The sequence below is a fragment of the Hippocampus bargibanti genome, linkage group LG02 (genome assembly GCF_051943395.1).
Source record: "Hippocampus bargibanti isolate YZ-2025 linkage group LG02, ASM5194339v1, whole genome shotgun sequence".
In the NCBI taxonomy this organism is placed as follows: Eukaryota; Metazoa; Chordata; class Actinopteri; order Syngnathiformes; family Syngnathidae; genus Hippocampus; species Hippocampus bargibanti.
In genome coordinates, this window is record NC_142735.1 from 25267314 (window position 1) to 25288822 (window position 21509).

Sequence of the window (21509 nt, forward strand, 5' to 3'; positions counted from 1 at the left end):
TTTGAGCGGTGCGCGATATGGCCCTAAAACAAACAAACAAAAATAAATAATGAAATAAATGAATACTAATTGAAATAGATGTATACATTAAAAAATAAATATGGCAATAGATAAATTAAAAAACACACATAGACATAGAAAACAAATAAATAAACAAAATAAAATAATGAACTAAATACAACATTAAACCAAACAAACAAACAAAAACAAATAAATAAATAAATAAATAAATAAATACATTTGTAAATACATAATTAAATAAATATGTGAGTAAATAAGTAAATACACACAACAAAACATACAAAACAAATAAACAAAAATAAATTAATGAAATGCATTTTCAAAATACATAAGATAAACAAACAAAAAAAACTACAAAATGAATAAATAATCAAATATACAAATAAATAAGCTAACATCCAAACCCATGCATAAATAAATATGAAATTAGATGAATGTATAAATAAATATGTGAATAAATAAACATAAACATACAAAAAACAAATACATAAACAAAACAATTAATGAAATAACGTTAAGAAATACAGGAAATATTCAAAAACAAACAAAAAACAAAAACAAACAAACAAACAAACACATAAATACGCAACTATACAAATAATAAATAAATAAATAAAAAGAAAACAATTTCTGACTTTGCTTTGTTTTTTCCTCATTAAAAAAAGGAAAAACAGCGGCATATTGACTTTGCTTGTGTTTGCGGCCAATATGTGCTCGGAGCGACATAGGGTGCTCAAAAAGGAATTTAAAATGGATTTTTAAAATAAATCATGCCGAACAATACATTTAAAGGACAACCAACGTCACTTTTTTGTTTCCTAGCTGACATCAGAAAAACGTTTTATAGCATCTAAAATACCCAAAACACGCAGGCTGATATATTTTGTCAAATGCAAAACACCAATAAAAATTACTTAAAGTGTCCAAAATATGCACAAAATTTAGCTGCGGATTGGGCATTTTCAGTTCGTGACGTCACGCCAAGACGTCTTGCATTGCTGGAGAATCAAAACAATGGCTTCAGATTCGGAGAATATGCTTTCTTGTTACACATCCAGTTATGAATATGATTCAAATAGTTCTGAAGAGAAAAGCATACATGTTTGCAATTGATTAAAGAAGTCCTTCCGTGTCATTGTGAGGCATCTGGACTGCAATGTAGCTTCCCAGAAAAGAGGCAGAAAATGGCGACCAAGCTCCCTATGAGGAATTAATCAGCCCATTTCCACAGGCTGATAAATTCCTCATGTGGAGCCTGGTCGCCCTCTTCTGGCTCTTTTTGGTGCAACATGACATTTTCAGACCAAACAAGCACAGCAAAATGCATTGACGTGATGGAAGGACTGTTTGATGTGTCCTTTTTTTTTCGGTCAGGGGCGTTCCTTCAGTGACGTCACGTACGGACTCGTCACCAACTCAAAAACAAGACTTCCGCAATATTCAGCGCAAGTCTTAAAACGTGAAATATAGCTATATGCGGTGGAATCTTTTTAAAATACGCTCAGTAGAAGCCATTTGAAGCCATTTTACAAATTATGGACACAACTTGTCCGGAGACGTCGGTTGTCCTTTAAAAGTATCTCCCGTTTACGGCTTTAAACTTTTCCTGTTAAGGAAGTACTTTCTTGCTGCCTGACAATAACCGCTTAAGGGAAGTTAGCAACTGGAGCTGTATCATTTAACCTCCAATGAATGGGCGTCTCTATGTTATTGAACAAAAACGGTGTAGAGTAAGGAGCAAGTATAGCTTTGCGGTGTCAGGTAGCAAGTGATGTTGGATGTGAATGGCATTAATACAAAAATTAAAAACGTGATTCATAAAAAAGCCAAGTCAAACAATGCCATGCGGCAGACTCACCCTTGCTCCCTTCTCCGGGTTGCACCTGCATCCTCTGCTGCAGTCCAAACCGGCACACGGCTCGTTGGAATTGTCCCCCTGGGGAGACAAACATGGAGGATGGCTCAGTTTGGCTTTCGCTCAGATTTGATAGCCAGGGTACAGTTTAGAAGCTTTTGTTTGCGGCCATTTTGTATTTTGTCCTGCGTCATACCCCACCTTCGAATGGTTTCGCATTTGATAAACTCGGAGTGAACTGCAGATTAACCTCTGCTGATCAGGGTGGCATTCCTGGGATAGCTCACAAACATTACACAGTGTTTTCAGACTTAATCAAAGACTTAAAAAAGGCTTTATAATCTGACTGACAAATGAGTGACAAAAGTTCCAAATATCAATTTCGAACAACGAGCAAGAAAGTGAACACCTCCATACGAGCGTATGACCCAATGTTGTTTTGGGATCCATTGGAGGTCAAAGGTGGCCCTCCAGCATGAGCTGGCGATCAAAGGAGTCAGAGGCCACAGGTGGAACATGTTGAAAGGATCAAGGTTATGAGAAAATGAAAAGTGGCGGTGTCCTTCTGACAAGCAGGACCAAAGACCCCTGCTGGACACACCCCCTATAAGTCAACATAAGGTGGTCTAGACTTGCTAACCCACCATAAAATGAGGACTTGGAAATAATTACGATGGCATAGCATTGACGAACCGACAGTTGTTTCTTGATATTCGAGTGGTTTGACATGAGACACGAATGTAGTTTGGTGGCAGCAAAGCCCCTTGCAATAAAAGTGATGATTCTTCAATGTGTAGAGTGATGTTTTTTTTTATCCTTCACAAAGAATGCCTGCTATTGGGGCTTCACCAAAGACATGAGAGGAGTTAGGGCGGGTTAAAAAAAATTGTATTTGCCCGTCTGTCACCAGAATGTGGATGATTCATGGCCATTGATTGGGTCACATGAAACGGCTATGAAACGGTTTAATTTTTTGAAATCAAGTCAAAATTATGAAAAAAAAAAGCTAATTATTAACAAAATAAAATAAAAACGAAAATAACTTGCAAATAAAAAAGAAACCTGACCTTTAAAAAAATTCATACATAAAAAATATCATATACATATAAAATATATTTAAATAAATTGAATACTAATACTGAAACTGATAAACAAAACAAACTGTAAGCAGTCGGAAAAAAATGTTTAAAAAAACACCAAATTCAAACTAATAAAAAAAAAAATACAAGAAAAAGTAGAATAACTCTGAAATTGCATTTAAGGATGCACAACTTGACTTTGCCCAAATACAACATTTTGGAGTGTTTTTCCCTCATTAAAATACACATTACAACATTATTTTTACTGATTTATAGATTATTGAAATTTGTTGCTATTTCAAGTTAAAGTGCATTTTCGCTACTTTTCACAGCAGCTGGCCAACAAATGTGCACGTTTTGCTCCACCAACAATAATTACCTAAAGGACAACCGTCGTCACGTTTTTTTACTGACATCACAAAAACGTTTCATAGCATCTAAAATACCCAAAACACGCCGTATTATATTTTTATTCAAATGCAAAACACCAATAAAAATGACTTAAAGTGTCCAAAATCTGCAGAAAATTGAGCTACAAATTGGGCATTTTCAGAAAGTCCCGCCCCCAGTTCGTGACGTCAAGACGTCTTGCATTGCTAGTGAACCAAAACAATGGCGTCTGATTCGGAGAATATGCTTTCTTGTTACACATCCATCCATCCATCTATTTTCCATACCGCTTATTCCTCATTCGGGTCGCGGGGGATGCGGGAGCCTATCTCAGCCGTCTTCGAGCACTAGGCAGGGGACACCCTGAATTGGTTGCCAACCAATCACAGGGCACACAAAGACATACAAGAGTCACTCTCACACCTCCAGTCACTCTCACACCTCACTGTTCTCACTGTCTCTCACTGTTCAATCAGATTGCCATGCATGTTTGTGCAATGTGGGAGGAAACCTGAGGACCCAGAGAAAACCCATGTGGGCCCAGGGAGAACATGCACATTTCACACAGAGAGGCCGGAGAGGGACGCGAACCAGAGACCTCTGCACTGTGAAGCTGGCGTGCTAACCATTCAACTACCGGGCCGCCTGTTACACATCCAGTTATGAATATAATTCAAATAGTTCTGAAGAGGAAAACATACATGTTTGCAATCGATTAAAGAATTTATTCCGTGCCATTTTGAGGCAACATTGGGGGGGAAATCTCTCACCCAAAAAAAAGAGGCACAAAATGGCGACCTCCTGTAGCCACCTCCGTTTCCACAGGCTGACAAATTCCTTATATGGCGCTTGGACGCCCTCTTCTGGCCTTATGGCGGCTTCTGGGTGCAACACGAGGTCCCGAGACCAAACAAGTACAGCAAAATACATTGACGTGATGGAAGGACCGCTACAATGCGTCTTTTTTACGGTCAGGGGCGTTCCTTTAGTGACGTCACGTACGGACTCGTCACCAACTCAAAAACATGACTTCCTGAATATTCAGCGTGAGTCTTAAAACGTAAAATATAGCTATATGCGGTGGAATCTTTGTAAAATACGCTCAGTAGAAGTCATTTGAAGCCATTTTACAAATTATGGACACAACTTGTCCGGAGACGCCGGTTGTCCTTTAAAGATTACTGGCATGTGACGATGGAGAGCAGCTCATAATATGCAAGGAGGAAATCTTTGGCACAATGCTGGGGGGATGGGGAAGGGGAGTGGAGGTGGAAGGGGTGCGGGGGGGGGGGTCAGCAGTGCAGGTCCGAGCCTCATTCCCTCTGATCTCCTCAACTGGTCTAATCACGATGACAGAAGGAGGCCAAGAAAGTGAGCATGGGAACGGAGACTTTGAGGGGCTCATAGCCAGAGAGAACTGGACGCAGGCGTGCTTGTTTCAGTTTTTTTTTCTTTTAAGCATCACCATTTCATGACCATATATGTGAACAGTTCCTAGACCATCCCCACAAGTCGTGTGGGCTTGCGTCACATTGTTCTGAGAGTGATTAGTGATGCCTGAGGTGCAAGTTTGGGACATGCAAAAAGTCACTGATCCTCATTTCGGCGCTGCTTTCCACACCCAGAGTTAAATGTGAAGGACGATACCGGGCAAACGGACCCTTAGTCCAGCAGCACTGTTGAGCGAAATAAACTGTGATTTCCTGCAATCCTGTCATAGGTCGAACCCAGAATGAAATGAAGACCAAAATAAAATAATAATATAGAACAATCCAGCTTTTAAATAAATGCCCTTCACCCTTTACAATACAAAACATATATATATATATATATATATATATATATATATATATATATATATATATATATATATATATATATATATATATATATATATATATATATATATATATATATATAGTCGAATGCCAGAGACGACAAGTGAGTTTTGAGATGGGTTTTAAAGAATGGAGAAACAATATGACCTCAAGTTCACTGTCATATATTCTTGATCCTCTCCAAACAATGGCTAATATTAGTGCCGTACTGATGAGACGAGTTCAGAGATCTTAACTGATGCACTGCCATTCCCGAATTTATTCGGGAATTAAAAAGTGTGACAAGGACTGCCATTCCCAAATTTGTTTGGGTTTTGTTTTTTTTCTTACGGGGGGTGCGAATCAAGCTCTGGTCAGACCTCTGGCAATGTTTTTCCCTCCCATGAGGGGGCAGCATTTGCCTTTTGTCCATGTAAGCGTTTTGTTAAAGCTTCAGCTGCTATATAAATTTATATGTATGTATTGTATTGTACTTTGGACAGCCGCCCCCATTTCAAGATCAGATAACTCCACACCCATGTAACTTGGGAATGAACTCTTTCTTCTGATGAAAGAAGAGAGTCTAAGATTTCTTACACTGAATTGAATGTTTATGTAGCCTGTGGGTCTTGCAATTTGAGTGAAAATGAAGAAAAACATGGCGTGGACACATTTTTGCATATCTTCTAGCAGTGAATGAGTTCAGAAATATTTGGAGTGTCTGTAAGTCTGTCTTCCACTGACCACAAGGGACACTGTTGGTAAAAACCTGAAATGTGTTTAGCTTATTTTAAATAAAATTCTCTTGCGTTTGTCTTTGGATCAACAGTAAACTTCAGCAGGGACAGGCATGAAACAGCTTGAAGCTTCTTTGTTCATTGAGCAGTTTCCTTGCTAGCACATCGGGTTTGGATGAAAAGTTTTTGCCCGCAAGGCAAAAAAATGTGGCCCACAGTGGCTTATATCTTTTCATTCCTGTTATCATACACAGCAATAAAATGCAACTTATATTGTTTGGGGTGAATGGGGGCGGGCAAAAGCAGTAATTTAAGGTGGAACAACTTTCAAATATGAACGATTGAAATCTATTCCAACAATGTCAGCAAGCACAAAAAATACATGTATATCTTTATTTCGTCTCTTTAAATTTTTTTTTTTTTGTGATAATTTTTAGTCAGGTGGAGCATTAAAGAAAAACAATTAGTTCCGTAAACTCGTCAATCCGGGAAAGGCAGTTTTCACAGCAGCTAAATATTCTGTTAAATTTCCCAAACTTGAAATGTTCTAAAATATTTGCTGCCTTTTTTTCATGTTCTCTCCAACTTAGTTATTGATTGTTTAGTTTTTTTTGTCACAAATGTTCACCTTTCATTTTAAAAACACGTCAACCTTCTCGTGAGGCAAGTCAGGATGTTGAGTAATTACCAAACAAAGGCAACACTTCACCTGCCTGAAAACATCTTCCCCGATATAACAAACTGACACGCCAAAACAGGCCCGCACCAAACTTGTCAACTTTCAGTATTGATGCCGCTCAGCATCTTTCAGCGCGCCATAATACCGCCCGATCATTCTGCCCCGTTTTGATCCCTCTCCACTGTCCAAACACTGGTGCATCCAGGATGCCATGTGTAACCACTTCTTCTTCTTCTTTTTCTTCTTGGTAGCTTGCGGGTGACAGCCGTCGCCTGAACTTGCCCTGCTTGTCGCTAGAAGCTCTGCTGATATTATCAGCGTGCCTCTCGGGTTACCCAAAAAAATAGACGCCGGTGCTATATAGCGCCGAGCTTGTTGCGTGACGAGACAGACGTGTTTGTTTTGGGTTTTTATGTTTTTGTTCTGAAGGGGCGAGGGTTGGATAAAGATGATGGAATTCCTCATCGGGAAGTGAGGGTGGAAGGTGAGGACTGTCTCCCAAAAGCCCAATCTCCCTAACGAACGAGTACCAGCAATGTGCAAAAAAGGGGGAAAATGTCTCGTTTGATCTTCTTGTCCTCCCTCTTCTTGAATATCTCCGCTCCTCTCCATTTTACCCTTCTTATCCCATCTCCCTTCCTCTCCCTCCTCTCAAACATCATCCTCCACTCGTCCCCGCCCCACGCCGTGTGTGTGACCCTGACATCCGCCGCGTGGGAGATGAAGCAGCTGTGTTTGGCCGTGGCGGCGGCGTTCCTTGTTTATTACCGTTTATGCCATACACAGACTCACATGCGTCCGAGTTCCCGGAAGCGGGACCACCCAGCACGAGGCAAAACGTTCAGCACCAAATGTTTGACGTCGGCCTGATGTCACTGATGAACAAATGAACAAGCTAGATGAGAACGGAAACACGGGATAAATGTTCTTTCTTCTTGGGCTGGTGTAAGTTTATTTAGCGGATTCTATTATCCTATGCAATGATCTACAGTCTACAAAACCCAGTAGCCTACTCGGAGGCATAAAAAAAACAACCAATCAAATTTCTGAAAATCCATTTTCTGAACTTGAACAAGGGCATGCTTGGGGCCTATCCCAATTGTCTTTGTGCAATAGGATGAGGGCACCCTGAACCGGTTGCCAGGCAATCGGACAGAAACACAGAAACAAACGACCATCTGTGCTCACACTCACGCCTAGGGACAATTTTGGAGTGTTCAATCAGGCTGCCATGCATGTTTTTGGAATGTGGGAGGAACCCGGAATACCCGGAGAAAACCCACGCGGTCTCCGGAGGGAGAAAATGCAAACTCCACACAGGAAACCCCGTACCAATTGGAGCTTATTTTTCTAGATAAAGGCATTTCATTCACAATTGCTTTGCTTTTGTGTACTACCTTGTCGTCCACTTGTATCTCGGGAAATCGCTAACTGCTAATCAATTGTGACACGGCACTGTTTTTCATCCCGCACACCTGTCAACTTATATGTTTTCCCTGTATTTTATATATGTTTTATCATTTGAAATAATATACGGCGTACTGCAACTTTTATTCTGGAAAAAAGTAAAAATTGTGAACCGCTCTTCCAAAGACCATTTTGATTGAAATCCAATTGGTCTCAACTGCTGCTAGCCAACGACAGTGCTGCCGCTGATCGCTACTATTGTCAGGGCAAACCAGCAAAAGTAATCCTCAATCGTATTTGTTTTTTTTTTCAATCGCCGTACAGTAAGCTATCTGCATTTCCGCTTGTTAGCATTTTTTATCATTTCAAATAATGTACGGCATACTGCAACTTTAAACGGGAATTGTAATCATTTATAAGGGCAGCTATTATCCAAGGTTGACACATATGAAAACCTCTTAAGGGAACGTATGCATTTTATATTATAAAACATGACAGCAGGCGGTATGAAAAAGGATGACTTCCCATCCACGTTGTTTGCTTGCTACGGGGGGAAAGTGACAATTTTTGAGTGGCCAACTGGAACAATCAAATGTTTTTAGCTTAGATTCTTTGAGAGTTTGCCTTTGGATCAATTGTAAATTTCTTCTTACTCACCGTGACTGGCTTCTCTGAATTCTAGCTTCCGCTTTCACTTCCTCCCATCCCCTGAGTATAAATAAAACATTTTGTGTGTGAACGCACCTGGTTTGCAAGAATGACAGTATGAGGATCATTTGGAAGTCATTAAAAGCGTTTAGATCCGAATGAAACATGGAAATGTTGCTACTAACTGTGGATTTATGTCCTCGGGTGTAAACATGCCTCTTCTGTTTGAGCATCGGTCGCTAACGGACAGTGGATTATTAGGCCGATGAATCAAGCCCTTCCTAGCAGTGTTGATCAAACAAACCTCAATACCAAATCGAAATGTTAAGACAAATGCCTGACGAAAGGGGAAGTGCCAATATTAACAGCCCGCCAACCACCTTGTGTGAAATATTATGAAGTCACAGAAGAGTAAGTGAGAATTTGGTACAAATTTGGGATCGAGGTAATGAAAACTGATGGCACGCTGAAGGCTGAAAACAAGGAGACATCGTCGCGCAGGGGGGCTCCGTATAGCATAGCATGAAGTTGACGTGATCCGCATAAACAAAGTCGACAGGAAACAAACGTCTTCCTAAAATGGTAAGTCTCTTCGCAAACCCCACCAGTTCAAATGTTTGAAACAAATTTGCTGCTGAGCAACGCTAAGTGCTACGTAGCCACCATGTCACTGCCTTTTTAGCAGACGGCCGCGTGAAATATTGAGTTGAGATAACTAAACCCCCCATCGTGAGGGGTGACAACAGGGCAAAGGGAGGGGGGGTTGTCTGAACTATGGAAGGCAGACAATAGAGGCGAAATTCACCGGAGGCGTCACACGCGGGATGAAAAGAGGGTGTAATGGCAGACAGATGGGACTGAAAATAAAATAAAAGAAAAGGGGTGTTGCAGCAGAGGAATTGGTGGCGCTGGCATCCCCAACAGGAGATAAGCTTTCACTCGCGTATCAAATTCACTCTTAGGAGTTGACAAAGATGCAGGGACGCCGTACGAGCCTCAATCATTAAAAGTTGTTAGCAGAGACTTTTGGCAACGAAGCTTTGAGTCGATCTAAATTGCAGTGGCTGACCCACTGACCTCGGCTGTGATGATAAGGAAAGGCTATTTTTAGAGACGGAGCCACCACGTGTGATCTTCTGCATCAGAGTGAGGGTCATTTAAAAAAAAAAAAAAAAGAAAAAAAAAGAAAAAAAGACACCCCCGCAAAAAAAGTATGGAAGGAGATAAGCTGGCATATTGTCCATGTTATTTCCAACCAATCTTCCAACCGGTGACGAATTCCACACCCGTCGGTGGAAAGTAAATACGCATTTCGGGCACACACTGTACAGAACTTTCAACTTTGACCACAGGGGGCGCCAGAAATAGAATATTTCTATTCACAGATCCGAAACAGCCAACTTGGGTCATTTGGTTTCAGGGAAGTCTGCGATGGGAACAATCATTTCTCACGGGAGATAACAAAAAGTGACATGAAAGTGGATTCAAAATCTTCTACACGAAAACCTCTCCTCCGGCGAGTGCACTTGAAGGTAACATCGCATCCAGTTAAATAACCATAAATGGTCAAACTCACTCCCCGCCCATTCCCCCGCCATCCTCATTACCCTCCAGAGAAACCACGAGAGTGCTCCGAAGGTCGGCTGCGGGATTTTTCATTAAAAGTGAACAGTTACGGTGATTGCGAGCTTGGGTTTAACCATCTACAACGCAAACAAAAGTTGTTCAATCATTGCTTAGGGGCATATATTGTGGGTGTGAAGAGGGGGGGGGGGGACATCCTATGCAACAGACAAACTTCCGACCAGGAGGTAGCTAGTTTTTGAAGCATTTCTACTACTCCAAAAATGACACTACAGGATCCTGCAATGTTGGTTATTATTTGCAGAGGATAAAGAATATATTCATATATCATGAAAAAAAAATCATCATTTGCAGCTTCCACAAAATATCCATTAAACTGAATGAGGCAGCAGTATGAACTGAGAATATTTCAGCATGCTACAACAAAGCAACAAGACCATACGGCTGCATGGGGGAAAAAATCAGGGCTCCCTGGAGGCGAGACTCACTCATTAGAGATGATTTAAAAAAACAATCTAAATGGCGTAGACGTTGGCGCCACATGTTTAGAAACGTTTGTTGGAATAGGAATGGTGGCAGGGGGGGGGGGGGGTTAACGCTAGGGGATGTGGAGGTGGGGTTGGGGAATCTGCATCGTCTTTTATCCTGGAAATGTTGGAAGTGCTTGGCGTGTTGCAGCAAGATTGGACAATAGCTTCTCATATAGGTGGATCAAAAAACCTTGCATGCAATGCCAGCAAAGAAAAAAATAGCACGTAAGGAGGAATGTGGGGGTTAGCGAGGTTATTGAGGAATCCGCGCACAATGCAACGTGTAGATTCTTCTCGCCGTCTCCCTGCTTGACTAATCTTGATGAAAGGGTTCATTTTAAGAGTGCCACACGAACGTGAACTTCTAGTAAAAAGTGAGAGTTCCCACAGTATTATTGCTCGGCACACAGTCACACTGTCCGTTATACGCATGGGATTTAGCGGCGCGGCCTCTTGGCATTTTCCTGGTAGCTAGGTGCAACTGCAACACAAACGGCACGTCGGCACGACTTGCCAACAAGCACTGTAGAATTGCACGGCCTCGGTAACGAGCGCGTGGCGCCAGAAGCAGCCATATATTGCACTAAACATGCCAGCGCGTAGCGGCTGAGGGGGTGAAAGTTGCGGGGGATCGTTTCCATGCGAGAAAAACAGGCATGTGCTGGGGGAGATATTACGGCGGCCCGGCGGTCGAATGGTGAGTGCGTAGGCATCGCAGTCCAGGTGGAGGGTTCGACTCCGGCCTCCCTGTGTGGAGTTTGCATGTTTTTCCCGTGCCTGCGCGAGTGTTCCCCGGGTACTCCAGGTTCCTCCAAAAATATGGACCGGATGTTAATAGAACACTCAAAATTGTCTATCGATGTGAATATGAGCGCTCATGGTTGTTCATCTCTATGTGCCTTGTGATTGGCTGACAATTAGCTGGCTAGCTAGCTAGCTAGAAAGATAGATAGATAGAGAGCTAGACAGTTAGCCAGCTACTTAGCGAGCGAGATAGATAGATAGATAGATAGATAGATAGATAGATAGATAGATAGAGAGAGAGAGAGAGAGAGAGAGAGAGAGAGAGAGAGAGAGAGAGAGAGAGAGAGAGAGAGAGAGAGAGAGATAGATAGATAGATAGATAGATAGATAGATAGATAGATAGATAGATAGATAGATAGATAGATAGATAGATAGATAGATAGATAGATAGATAGATAGATAGATAGATAGATAGATAGATAGATAGATAGATAGATAGATAGATAGATAGATAGATAGATATTCCCCAAGCCCGGGCTTGTAGCAGATCAGGGAATGCAATTAGACTCAGAGAAGACGAATGCATTTTGACAATCCGCGCATCATCTTTTGAAACCGACACGGAATGAGGAGCTACTCTTAAAACGCAGGGGCATCTTCCAGCATCTTCTGACTTGCGTGAGCATTCAACAAGTTGAAGCTCCTGCAGGCTAAACGGAGCCGGGAAGAGAGCAGGTCATATCCTGTCTGCATGCATGTATTCATTGCTCGACACAGGTGCGCTTGTTTTTGCCCAAGCAAATATTACCTTGCAACAGTTTTATTAAAGCAAGAATGTTGGATATTCCCTCATGCTTTTGGTTTGTTTCCCCTATCGTGTACATGTTGCAGTCACCCAATCTCGGAGCATCTGCGAAATATCTTCTAGTCTTTTTTTTAACCTTAGGGTTACCTTTGCATGACTGACATTTCATTTCACTGTGTCAGGCTTGCCTTGCTTTAGCCCAAACCCAACTGACCTTTGCCAATATCGCCCCCACAAAATGTCCTTCTGTTCCAGTTGCCGTTCTATTCAATTGTGCACTTGCAAGAATGTGCTGCAGAGTGTGAGTCGACGCTCGTGTCAATGTTGGGCAACACTGGTGAACTTTTAACCGTGAGCGTATTTTCATTCGCCCCATTAAATCAATATGCTACATGTCAACGCAGAAGAGGTATTAGAACACTTTGGCACGCACATGACAATAACCTCAATGTTTTGGACGCACCATGCTCAGATATAATGTGCATCAAACTGTTTGATTTCATTTCACAAAGGTTTGATAGCTTCATGCTAACATATACTGGGAAACAGCATTGACAGGCACACGGAAATAGCATAGATGTTATTTATATCGCGGGGGGTGGGACAAAAATTAACTGTGGCATGGGGAGGGTTTATTGCAGACTGCATTTATTTGGCATTAACTAACTCAACCTGAATTCTGGTCATGGGATCACTTCCACGGTGATGTCAGGGTGCTTCGGACAGAAATAAAGGACAAACGGATAGAGGGGGTTGTGAGTAACAAAGGAAAAAGGGCGCAGCGGGTGGCGGTGGGCGGGGTGGGGGAGGCAACGGTTACCGATCGGGAACCCCTTGATAATTTACGGCTTTTCATAGTGATGCAAAAAGGTCAATAAATTGAGTTGATGTGAAGTCTTTTGACTCGCTCCCATGCGACTGCGCACACAGTAGAGCTTCATATGGGCTGCGCACTAGAGGGCAGCCACATTGTGTGTGTGTTTGTGTGTACGTGTGAGTGTGTGTGTATGTGTGTGTGTGTGTGTGTGTGTGTGTGTGTGTGTGTGTGTGTGTGTGTGTGTGTGTGTGTGTGTGTGTGTGTGTGTGTGTGTGTGTGTGTGTGTGTGTGTGTGTGTGTGTTACGGGCGGGGGGCATCATGACCTTTTCAAATAAAGACTCTGGACACGACACTGCAAGATATACAACTGGTATTTTCTTTTAAGACTGCACCCCTAATGGCGCTTAGACCGGCTGTCTACTTCCGGTTTGTCTGTCTCTGTCGTTTTTTTCAGTTTTTTTAATCACTTGTATGAAAAAGTGAAGCCATTTCAACATTGAGTTCAAACAACAAAAATGCATGACGTATGAAAGTAGCACCTCTATTTTTACTTTTTACTCTTCATTTGTCGTTTTGCATCTCTATTTATTTATTTATGTATCTATTTATTTATTTTTAATTTACTTATTTATTTATCCATCTCTGTATTTCTTTCTTTCTTTATTTATTTGTTTATTTTTATTTATACATGCACATATTTATGTATTTTTTATTTATACATGCACATCATGATTTTTTTATTTACTTATTTATGCACATATTTGTGTATTTTTTTAATTATACATGCACACAGTGACTTATTTATTTGTATTTTATTTATATGTGTATTTATTTATGTCCGTTTGCTTGTTTATTTATGTATTTATTTATACATGTACACATTTATTTATTTATTTATTTATTTATTATTTATTTATTTATTTATTTATTTGGCCAATTACAGTGTGTCGATCCTTTTCTGATTGAAATGAATGGCGCGCAAACTGACTGAAAATAGTCTAATAATCTAATTTTATGGAGACAGGAAAAATGACCTGATGGCATAATGCGTTGCCAGCGAAACTTTGGTGCAGAAATGTGAACCTTTTTCTTCCATATGTGTATTCCTTGCCAATGGACTCCAGTTGTTTATTTACCTTCAAATTCCCATGGTCACAATTTTGCGTGAGAAAACACGTGATATGATCACGAGCTGACATTTTTAGACACGGCGCCCTCAAACGTCATCTTGAACATGTCACACATATGCACATAACTAGCAAAAGCTGGATGTTTAGCCAAAAGTCCGACAGTGTCGCCACCAGAATAAAGTGAGATGGATGGCAAACTTTACTGCAAGAGATTGCCCCCCAAACATCCTCCCCACACCCACCCACACACAGACCCTTTGAGGAAGGTTTTAAACAGAGCAGTCCCCAGACACCACTTTGCTCCATGTGAGGGTATTAAGGGGCCCCCGGGAGAGCTGTTTAAACCTGGTGACTTTGTAGGTCAGAGGCCTGGCCGGTGGCTGCGCTGACCGCATTGCCCAATGCTCACTTCGGCGTGGAATCAAGCAAGAAAAATTTAAAATGTCCTCGTCTGCGGCCATTGTTTGTCGTAAGCAAGTGATGTGAAAAATCTAAAAGCATCTCACATTTCAGTTTTTTTCCTCCTAAGTTAGCACTTTTGCTGGAAGTTCAAGATCGGGTTGCACAGCGACTTCCTGAAAGCTTCACCATTAGTTTTCGGGCTCTGAGGTTTCATGGATGCCTTTAGCATTAGCCGTACAGGTAGGGTTACAGCTATGAATTAGCTCAACATCAAGTCGGACGGGAAGTTTGAATGGCCGCATTGTGAACAGACGATAAGCTCGGGCATTGTGAGGACTAAGGTACCCCACCAAAACAAAGGAGGATATCGATGACTTTGTTGGGGTCAGATTGCTTTTAATCTTTTTTTTTTAACTTTTTTTGGTTAAACGTGAGCTAGCCATGAGAAGATTCATGAAATCTACACAACGGTTCAAATTTCATATTACGTCACGATGTTAATTGCATGCCAAAATATCAAAATGTGTTTTATGGGCTGCAGCTTGTTTTGCTGTGGAGGTGAAAAGCATCATGGGAACAAAGGTGTGCAGCGAGACCACCTGAGATGAAACAGCCTGGCTGCCAGATTCCAATTGTGTGACTTGTCGTTTGGATTTTGAAAGGTCTATTTATTTTTTGCAGTTGGTTTTATTTATTTATTTATTTTTGGAGGGGCGTTGCACAAGCTCAGCACTTGTCAAAACTTGTTCATCCCCTAAATGTGAACATCACAATGTTTCCCGACATTTTATCAAGAAACGCACCCCGTACCCTCACATGCTTGCTTTCCTCTTATTTATTTATTTATTTATTTATTTACTTGTTTATTTATTAGTTTGTGTATTCACCTACCGACCACCTTATTCATTAATGAACGAATAACTGTTTGTTTATTTATTTATTTGTATATTTATATATTTGTTTATTTGTGTATTTGTCCATTTATTTGCTTAATTAATGGCTATGTATTTATTTTTTGTGTTTATTTTTTCATTCATTTTTTTGTTTGTTGATTTAATCTGCCCTTCCCTTGATGAGAGGTTTGTAATCACTGCAGACGATGAGGCGTTCTACAGCAGCTATTTGAAGGATGCATTTTCATGGCATTTTCAAAAATCTTTACAGGGTGCTTGTATCAACCTGTGACGCGGTACGCAGAGGGTGTCTGCTGAACGAGGGGCGTGGACAGCTCAAGCCTCACCTTAACGCGAGCACATGTCAACGCAAGGCTGGCAGATAGGGAATGTATGGGAATTCCTGTCGGGGCCAGCCATTATGTATCTTAAAAGAGCCCGCCGGCCTTATCGTCACATAATTTGGAGCTTCGAGGAATGAGAAGGGGGGAGGGACAAAATGGAATGTTACAACTGCACAGCAAGTGTAAGTGTTTGAGACGGAAACCCACCTGCATGGGTTCAAGCACACTGAAATATCGTCACCGCTGGATGAAAAGGTCGCAAATGCTCCCAAAATTCCCACAGGCGTAATCCTTTTTGACCTTTGGCTGAAAGGTTAAAAAGTTCCCTATTAGTCACGAACTGATCAGTGTAATGACCACAGCTTCCATTATTTTTGTCCACATAGTTTAAACGTGTGGGCGTGCCGCCAAGTCTTTCACAAGTGCAGACGTTCATTAAAATGGCGCCTCGTTTTTTAACTTTGAGGCAGGTCAGTGCGAGAATCGTTTCGATCGTTTTCAACTCAGTCTTTGGATTTCCCAGAATTTCCGAAAGGATTTGTCTACTCGGAAGAGAAGGTGTGCAACTTGTACCAAGTGGGAGTCACACAGTCTGATCAACAAAAAAAAACTGGACTTCACTGCCTGTCTTAGTTCTAAAATAGCCGAGACGGAGTGACAGTAGCCTCCTCGCTCGGGGAGGAGTGTCGGGTTCTGTGTGACTCATCCGAGTTGAGGGAAGGTAAATCCTGGCGCAAATATTAATTACAAGTCTAATTTGGAAAAAACAGCCCGCCAGGCCCCCTATTTAAATCGCTTTCGGCTTGACTGGCAACATGCAGAAATGTTTTAGGATTTGTCTGCCACGTCTGCCGGTGTCTCAGACCCAAAATAAGATTGTGGTCAAAAGTCAAAGGCTGCTGCGGTTACCTTGTCGGTGTCCACAAGCAAAACCAGAAGTTGTCGGTCGGAAATGAGTGACTGCACCGAAAGAATCTGAAACATTGTATCTTGAACAAATACAGTGGACTGTGCTTCAACTGTAAAATTTCCCTCTGAAGGCAAGGGGTGAAATTAATTAAAGATCTTTTGTGGATCGCAAAGAAGCGAGCCGGACAACCGCCAGCTTAGGCCAAGAAGCCGACGTGTTTATCGGTTGAGGAATGTATGTGGAGTCTATGGGACATGTCAAGTCACAAAAACACAGTGAAAAGTGTTGACATCCCCTACCTGAGCCAACCATGCACCAAGCCCCCTGTCCATAGCCCCCTGACGCCCTCCATCTTCTCTTTTGTCCTCACATTCCTCCCATCACAAGTAGAGTACAGCTCCGGGCGGCCAAGCTTGAAAAGCTACGAGCCCTCTGCCCCTTTGCTCTCGTGAATGAATAAAGAAAACCTGCATGGGACCGATAATAATCAAAACACATTTTTTGGGATGATTGACTTCTCTGGAGGAAGCAACAGAAAGAACCATTGCAGTCTTATAGTTTATCACTCGCATCTTTGATAATTCTGAGATGGATTTTTATGTGGCTTATACATTTTTCACAACATGTGAGTGGGCCCGGTATATATCCCAAGTGATAAGTGAGGCTCCACTGTATTCATTTTCAACAATGTGTCGTTTCTTTTAGACTATTGTTGATGCGACGAGGGTCGAGGAAACCAAGACTTCACAGGCTCAACCAATCGAGTGTGTTATGACACCTAACTTTATTTGTACTCCTGTGGTTTACAAAACCATTCGCGACATGCATTTGCATTCCGCGGGTATACTTGCGGTATATACAAAACCCTATGCAGTGTTTCCACTTCAGGTTTACGTGACTTTCAAACCCCATGGAGATGCGAGGACTTCTCGGAAACTTCCAGGAACAGACTGGACCTCCAAGCAGGGACAAATGGTGTGTGCCTTCAGTCACACACCGAGCATGTGCGAGATTACAGTGATGGACACAACTCATTTCTGCGGCAGGCAGGAAGGCCGCGCAGATGGCAGAGAGCTTCTGAATTGTGCCGGGACATGTATTTTGTCAAAAGAAAAGCAGGGACTAAGCCGAGCTTTACACAGCTGGCAGGCAATGTGGTTTCTCAAAAATACACAGCAGGAATCGTGCCCAAACATGCCACCTGTTGTCACCTCCATTGACTTGCTCACAAACACAGGAAAGCACCGAGCCGAAGAAGGGGCAAAGTGGGGAGGATGTAGTGAGCTCTCTCATTTTTGGGATGAGTCTGCCAATAAGTCCGGACAGAGCCCAAAGGCAGTGATCATATTTTTGAGAGGGCAAGGACTGCAAAGATCGGAATCATTTCAAGGACAACCAACGTCACCTTTTTGTTTCCTAACTGACATCAGAAAAAGTTTTATAGCATCTAAAATACCCAAAACACGCAGTATGATATTTTTTATTCAAATGCAAAACACCAATAAAAATGACTTAAAGTGTCCAAAATCTGCAAAAAATTGAGCTGCGAATTGGGTATTTTCAGAAAGTCCCGCCCCCAGTTCGTGACGTCACGCCAAGACGTCTTGCATTGCTGGAGAATCAAAACAATGGCTTCAGATTCGGAGAATATGCTTTCTTGTTCCACATCCAGTTATGAATATGATTCAAAGAATTTATTCCGTGCCATTTTGAGGCAACATTGGGGGGAAATGTCTCACCCAAAAAGAGGCAGAAAATGGCGACCGAGCTTCTGTGATGAATGAATCAGCCCGTTTCTACAGGCTGATAAATTGCTTACGTGGAGCTTGGACGCCCTGTTCTGGCTCTTTCTGGTGCAACATGAGGTTTTGGAAGGACTGCTACAATGTGTCCTTTTTTTCGGTCAGGGGCGTTCTTTCAGTGACGTCACGTACGGACTCGTCACCAACTCTAAAACAAGACTTCCGGAATATTCAGCATGAGTCTTAAAACGTAAAATATAGCTATATGCGGTGGAATCTTTGTAAAATACGCTCAGTAGAAGTCATTTGAAGCCATTATACAAATTATGGACACAACTTGTCCGAAGACGTCAGTTGTCCTTTAAGTGGTTGATCAGAAGAGAAACAAGAGGGGGTCAGTGTCCCGGATGGATGGACACTCCAGGCTAAGGCAGAATGAACAAAGGAGTGTTATGTTGAAAGAATTGAGTCGAAGGACAAGCAAATTAGGGAGCTCTTATGTATTCATTGGAGCCCATTTGATGCACGTCGCCACCCTGTGGTTGCTCTTTGCTCACCAAGCAAAACCGTGACCACCCCTTCATTCCCAAGGTTTTGGTCGTATCTTTTTGATAGATCCAACTTAGTAAAATCTTCCTAACAGTTTTCAAATGTGTTTTTTTAAATTGTAAATTTTTATGTTTTATGTGGGTTTTACATTTATTCCGTTTTTTACAAAACGTAAGTGGGCCCGACATGTATCCCAAGCAATAAGTGAGTTTCCACTATGCTAATTTTCATCAATGTGCCGTTTCTTTCAGATGACTGTTGACAACGATGAGCATCAAAGAAACCAAGAGAACGGCTCACAGTCTCAGACAATCGATTAAATTCAACCGTTCCGAATGATAAAAAACGCCATCACTCGATCTGGAAATATCCCTCCAAAAATGTTCCCAGGTTCAATCTGAAAGTAGACAAAACACCGTATCAAACGCATCTGGAGAATGGAGGCACCTAATTGGATGAATTTGCTCATGAAGATCCTAGGGAATCCAGATGAAATGATCAGAATTAGGATTAGGATATATACACCTCTACATACACCATACCTACCTTCACTCAATTGGCCCTCCTCCTATTTTCCCTTTCCTGCCTCTCTTGTGTATTTAAAAAGACACAACGAACGCGACGAGCCCTCTCCCTCCTCTCAGCAGTCCGACCTTTCACCTGTACTGCAGAGAGGTTGGGATGAGTGGAAGGAATGGAATGCTCACCAATGGGTGCCGGGAGACGAGTAAAGTCGGCCAGTCAATGTGCAACTTTGCTTGAGTTTAAAACTTGCGACTCAAGGCACGCAAGCATTCACTGTTGAGGTGAACATTAACTCTCCAGGTTTGTTGTTGGACGGAGGTGAAATCTACATCGAGAGGGAGCAATGAGGCCATACGGTGACCTTGCGCTCTCACCGAGAATCATGGGAAAATCCCAGAAAAGGATACGGTGGCGTTGCTTTAATTTGCCTGTAAAAATGATTTATGGTGTCAATAGGCGACATCTACATTTTCTTTCCGCCATTGTTCTGTCGAGGTAATGTGCTTTTTTTCTTTTAAACATAAGCAATCATTCTTCAATGTTCCTTCAAACGTCATTCCCTAAAGCCAATATAAGATTAAATCCACATTTCACATACAGCCCCTCAGGCGAGCAGGAAAAGGTCAGTCCGTGACCTTTTCTGGAGGTCAGAAGAGTGCTTCAACTTTCTTCAGGTGGCTTGATTTAAGTCTAGTCGGTCACGCCACGGTTTCCCCATTGTCGCCTTTACGTCGCTTTTATCATTGTCCCGCGCTTGGACTTCTTCAGTTCCCATTTCAGAGATCAAGTTTGGACAAGCGTGTTTGAGGTGCCTCTTTAAAAGATAGTTGAAAATATGCATGTTCTTTACAAAAAAAACAGCCATTCGTCTAGCCTGGAACTGTCAGTCTCCCTCTTGGAATATTCAAACGTTTACAGTGGACACCGCTGAATTGTCCAATTGTGACAATCTTTTAATCTTTTATGGAAACTAAGGTCCCTTGAAATAGATAAAGCAAAATTATCAGAAAAATAAACAGCAGTTTTTTTTGTGTAGGAAACCAGGAAATGTATGCTAACTTTCATTAGCCTCTCAAAGGCATCCAACCATCCAACAAATTTCCGTACCGCTTATTCCTCATTAGGGTCGCGGGGGATGCGGGAGCCTATCCCAGGTGTCTTTGGGCACGAGGCGGGGGACACCCTGAATTGGTTGCCAGCCAATCGCAGGGCACACAAAGACGTACAACACTCACTCTCACACTCACACCTAGGGACAATTTGGAGTGGTCAATTTGCCTGCCATGCATGTTTTTGGAGTGTGGGAGGAAACCGGAGGACCCGGAGAAAACCCACACGGGCCTCTGCACTGTGAAGCCGGTGTGCTAACCGCTTGACTACCGGGCCATCTCAAAGGCATTTTACATTATAATGTAGCGGTAAGCTAACAGCCACCCCCAAAAAACATGGTGTGGTTGAAATATACGTGTACCTAACTTGAATGTTTTCTTTTTATTGGTGGCACTCAGGCTACCTGCCTGTCACCTTTGACCAGGTCAACTTAGGTCAGCTTTTGCCCATTGATACCCCACAGCGAAGAACTGATGACCTATTGAGTACTTGAGATATATGAGGCACCGTTAGGCGAATGACATCTTCTGAAGGATGAAAGAGTTAAAAATCGGATTATTGGGGTGATGGGGAGTGTAAAGAGGAGGCACAGACAGGTGTGTGACCCCTCCAAGGAGCAGGAAGGAGGGGCAGGAGAGTAAAGGGGAGCGGGTGGGGCGGTTCCTATAGCGATGAGATGGAATGTTCATCTCGCCCCTGGCAATGGATCATTAGCTATTACCCTTCACATGCTGACGGGTCCTAAGCCTAGACCTGTCCTCCATTTTGACTGTCACGGATTCCAAGAACC

General features: G+C 42.1%; 1 protein-coding gene across 3 annotated transcripts in view; it reads right to left on the reverse strand.

Annotated features, from left to right (window-relative positions):
- Positions 1-21509, reverse strand: part of col4a6 (collagen, type IV, alpha 6) — a 56544-nt gene that overhangs the window by 24599 nt on the left and 10436 nt on the right. For all 3 annotated transcript variants that reach the window (XM_088990473.1, XM_088990472.1, XM_088990471.1), the window contains exon 4: positions 1880-1957. In XM_088990473.1, coding sequence (XP_088846599.1) covers positions 1880-1957 — 78 coding nt within the window. The remainder of the gene's footprint in view (positions 1-1879; positions 1958-21509) is intronic.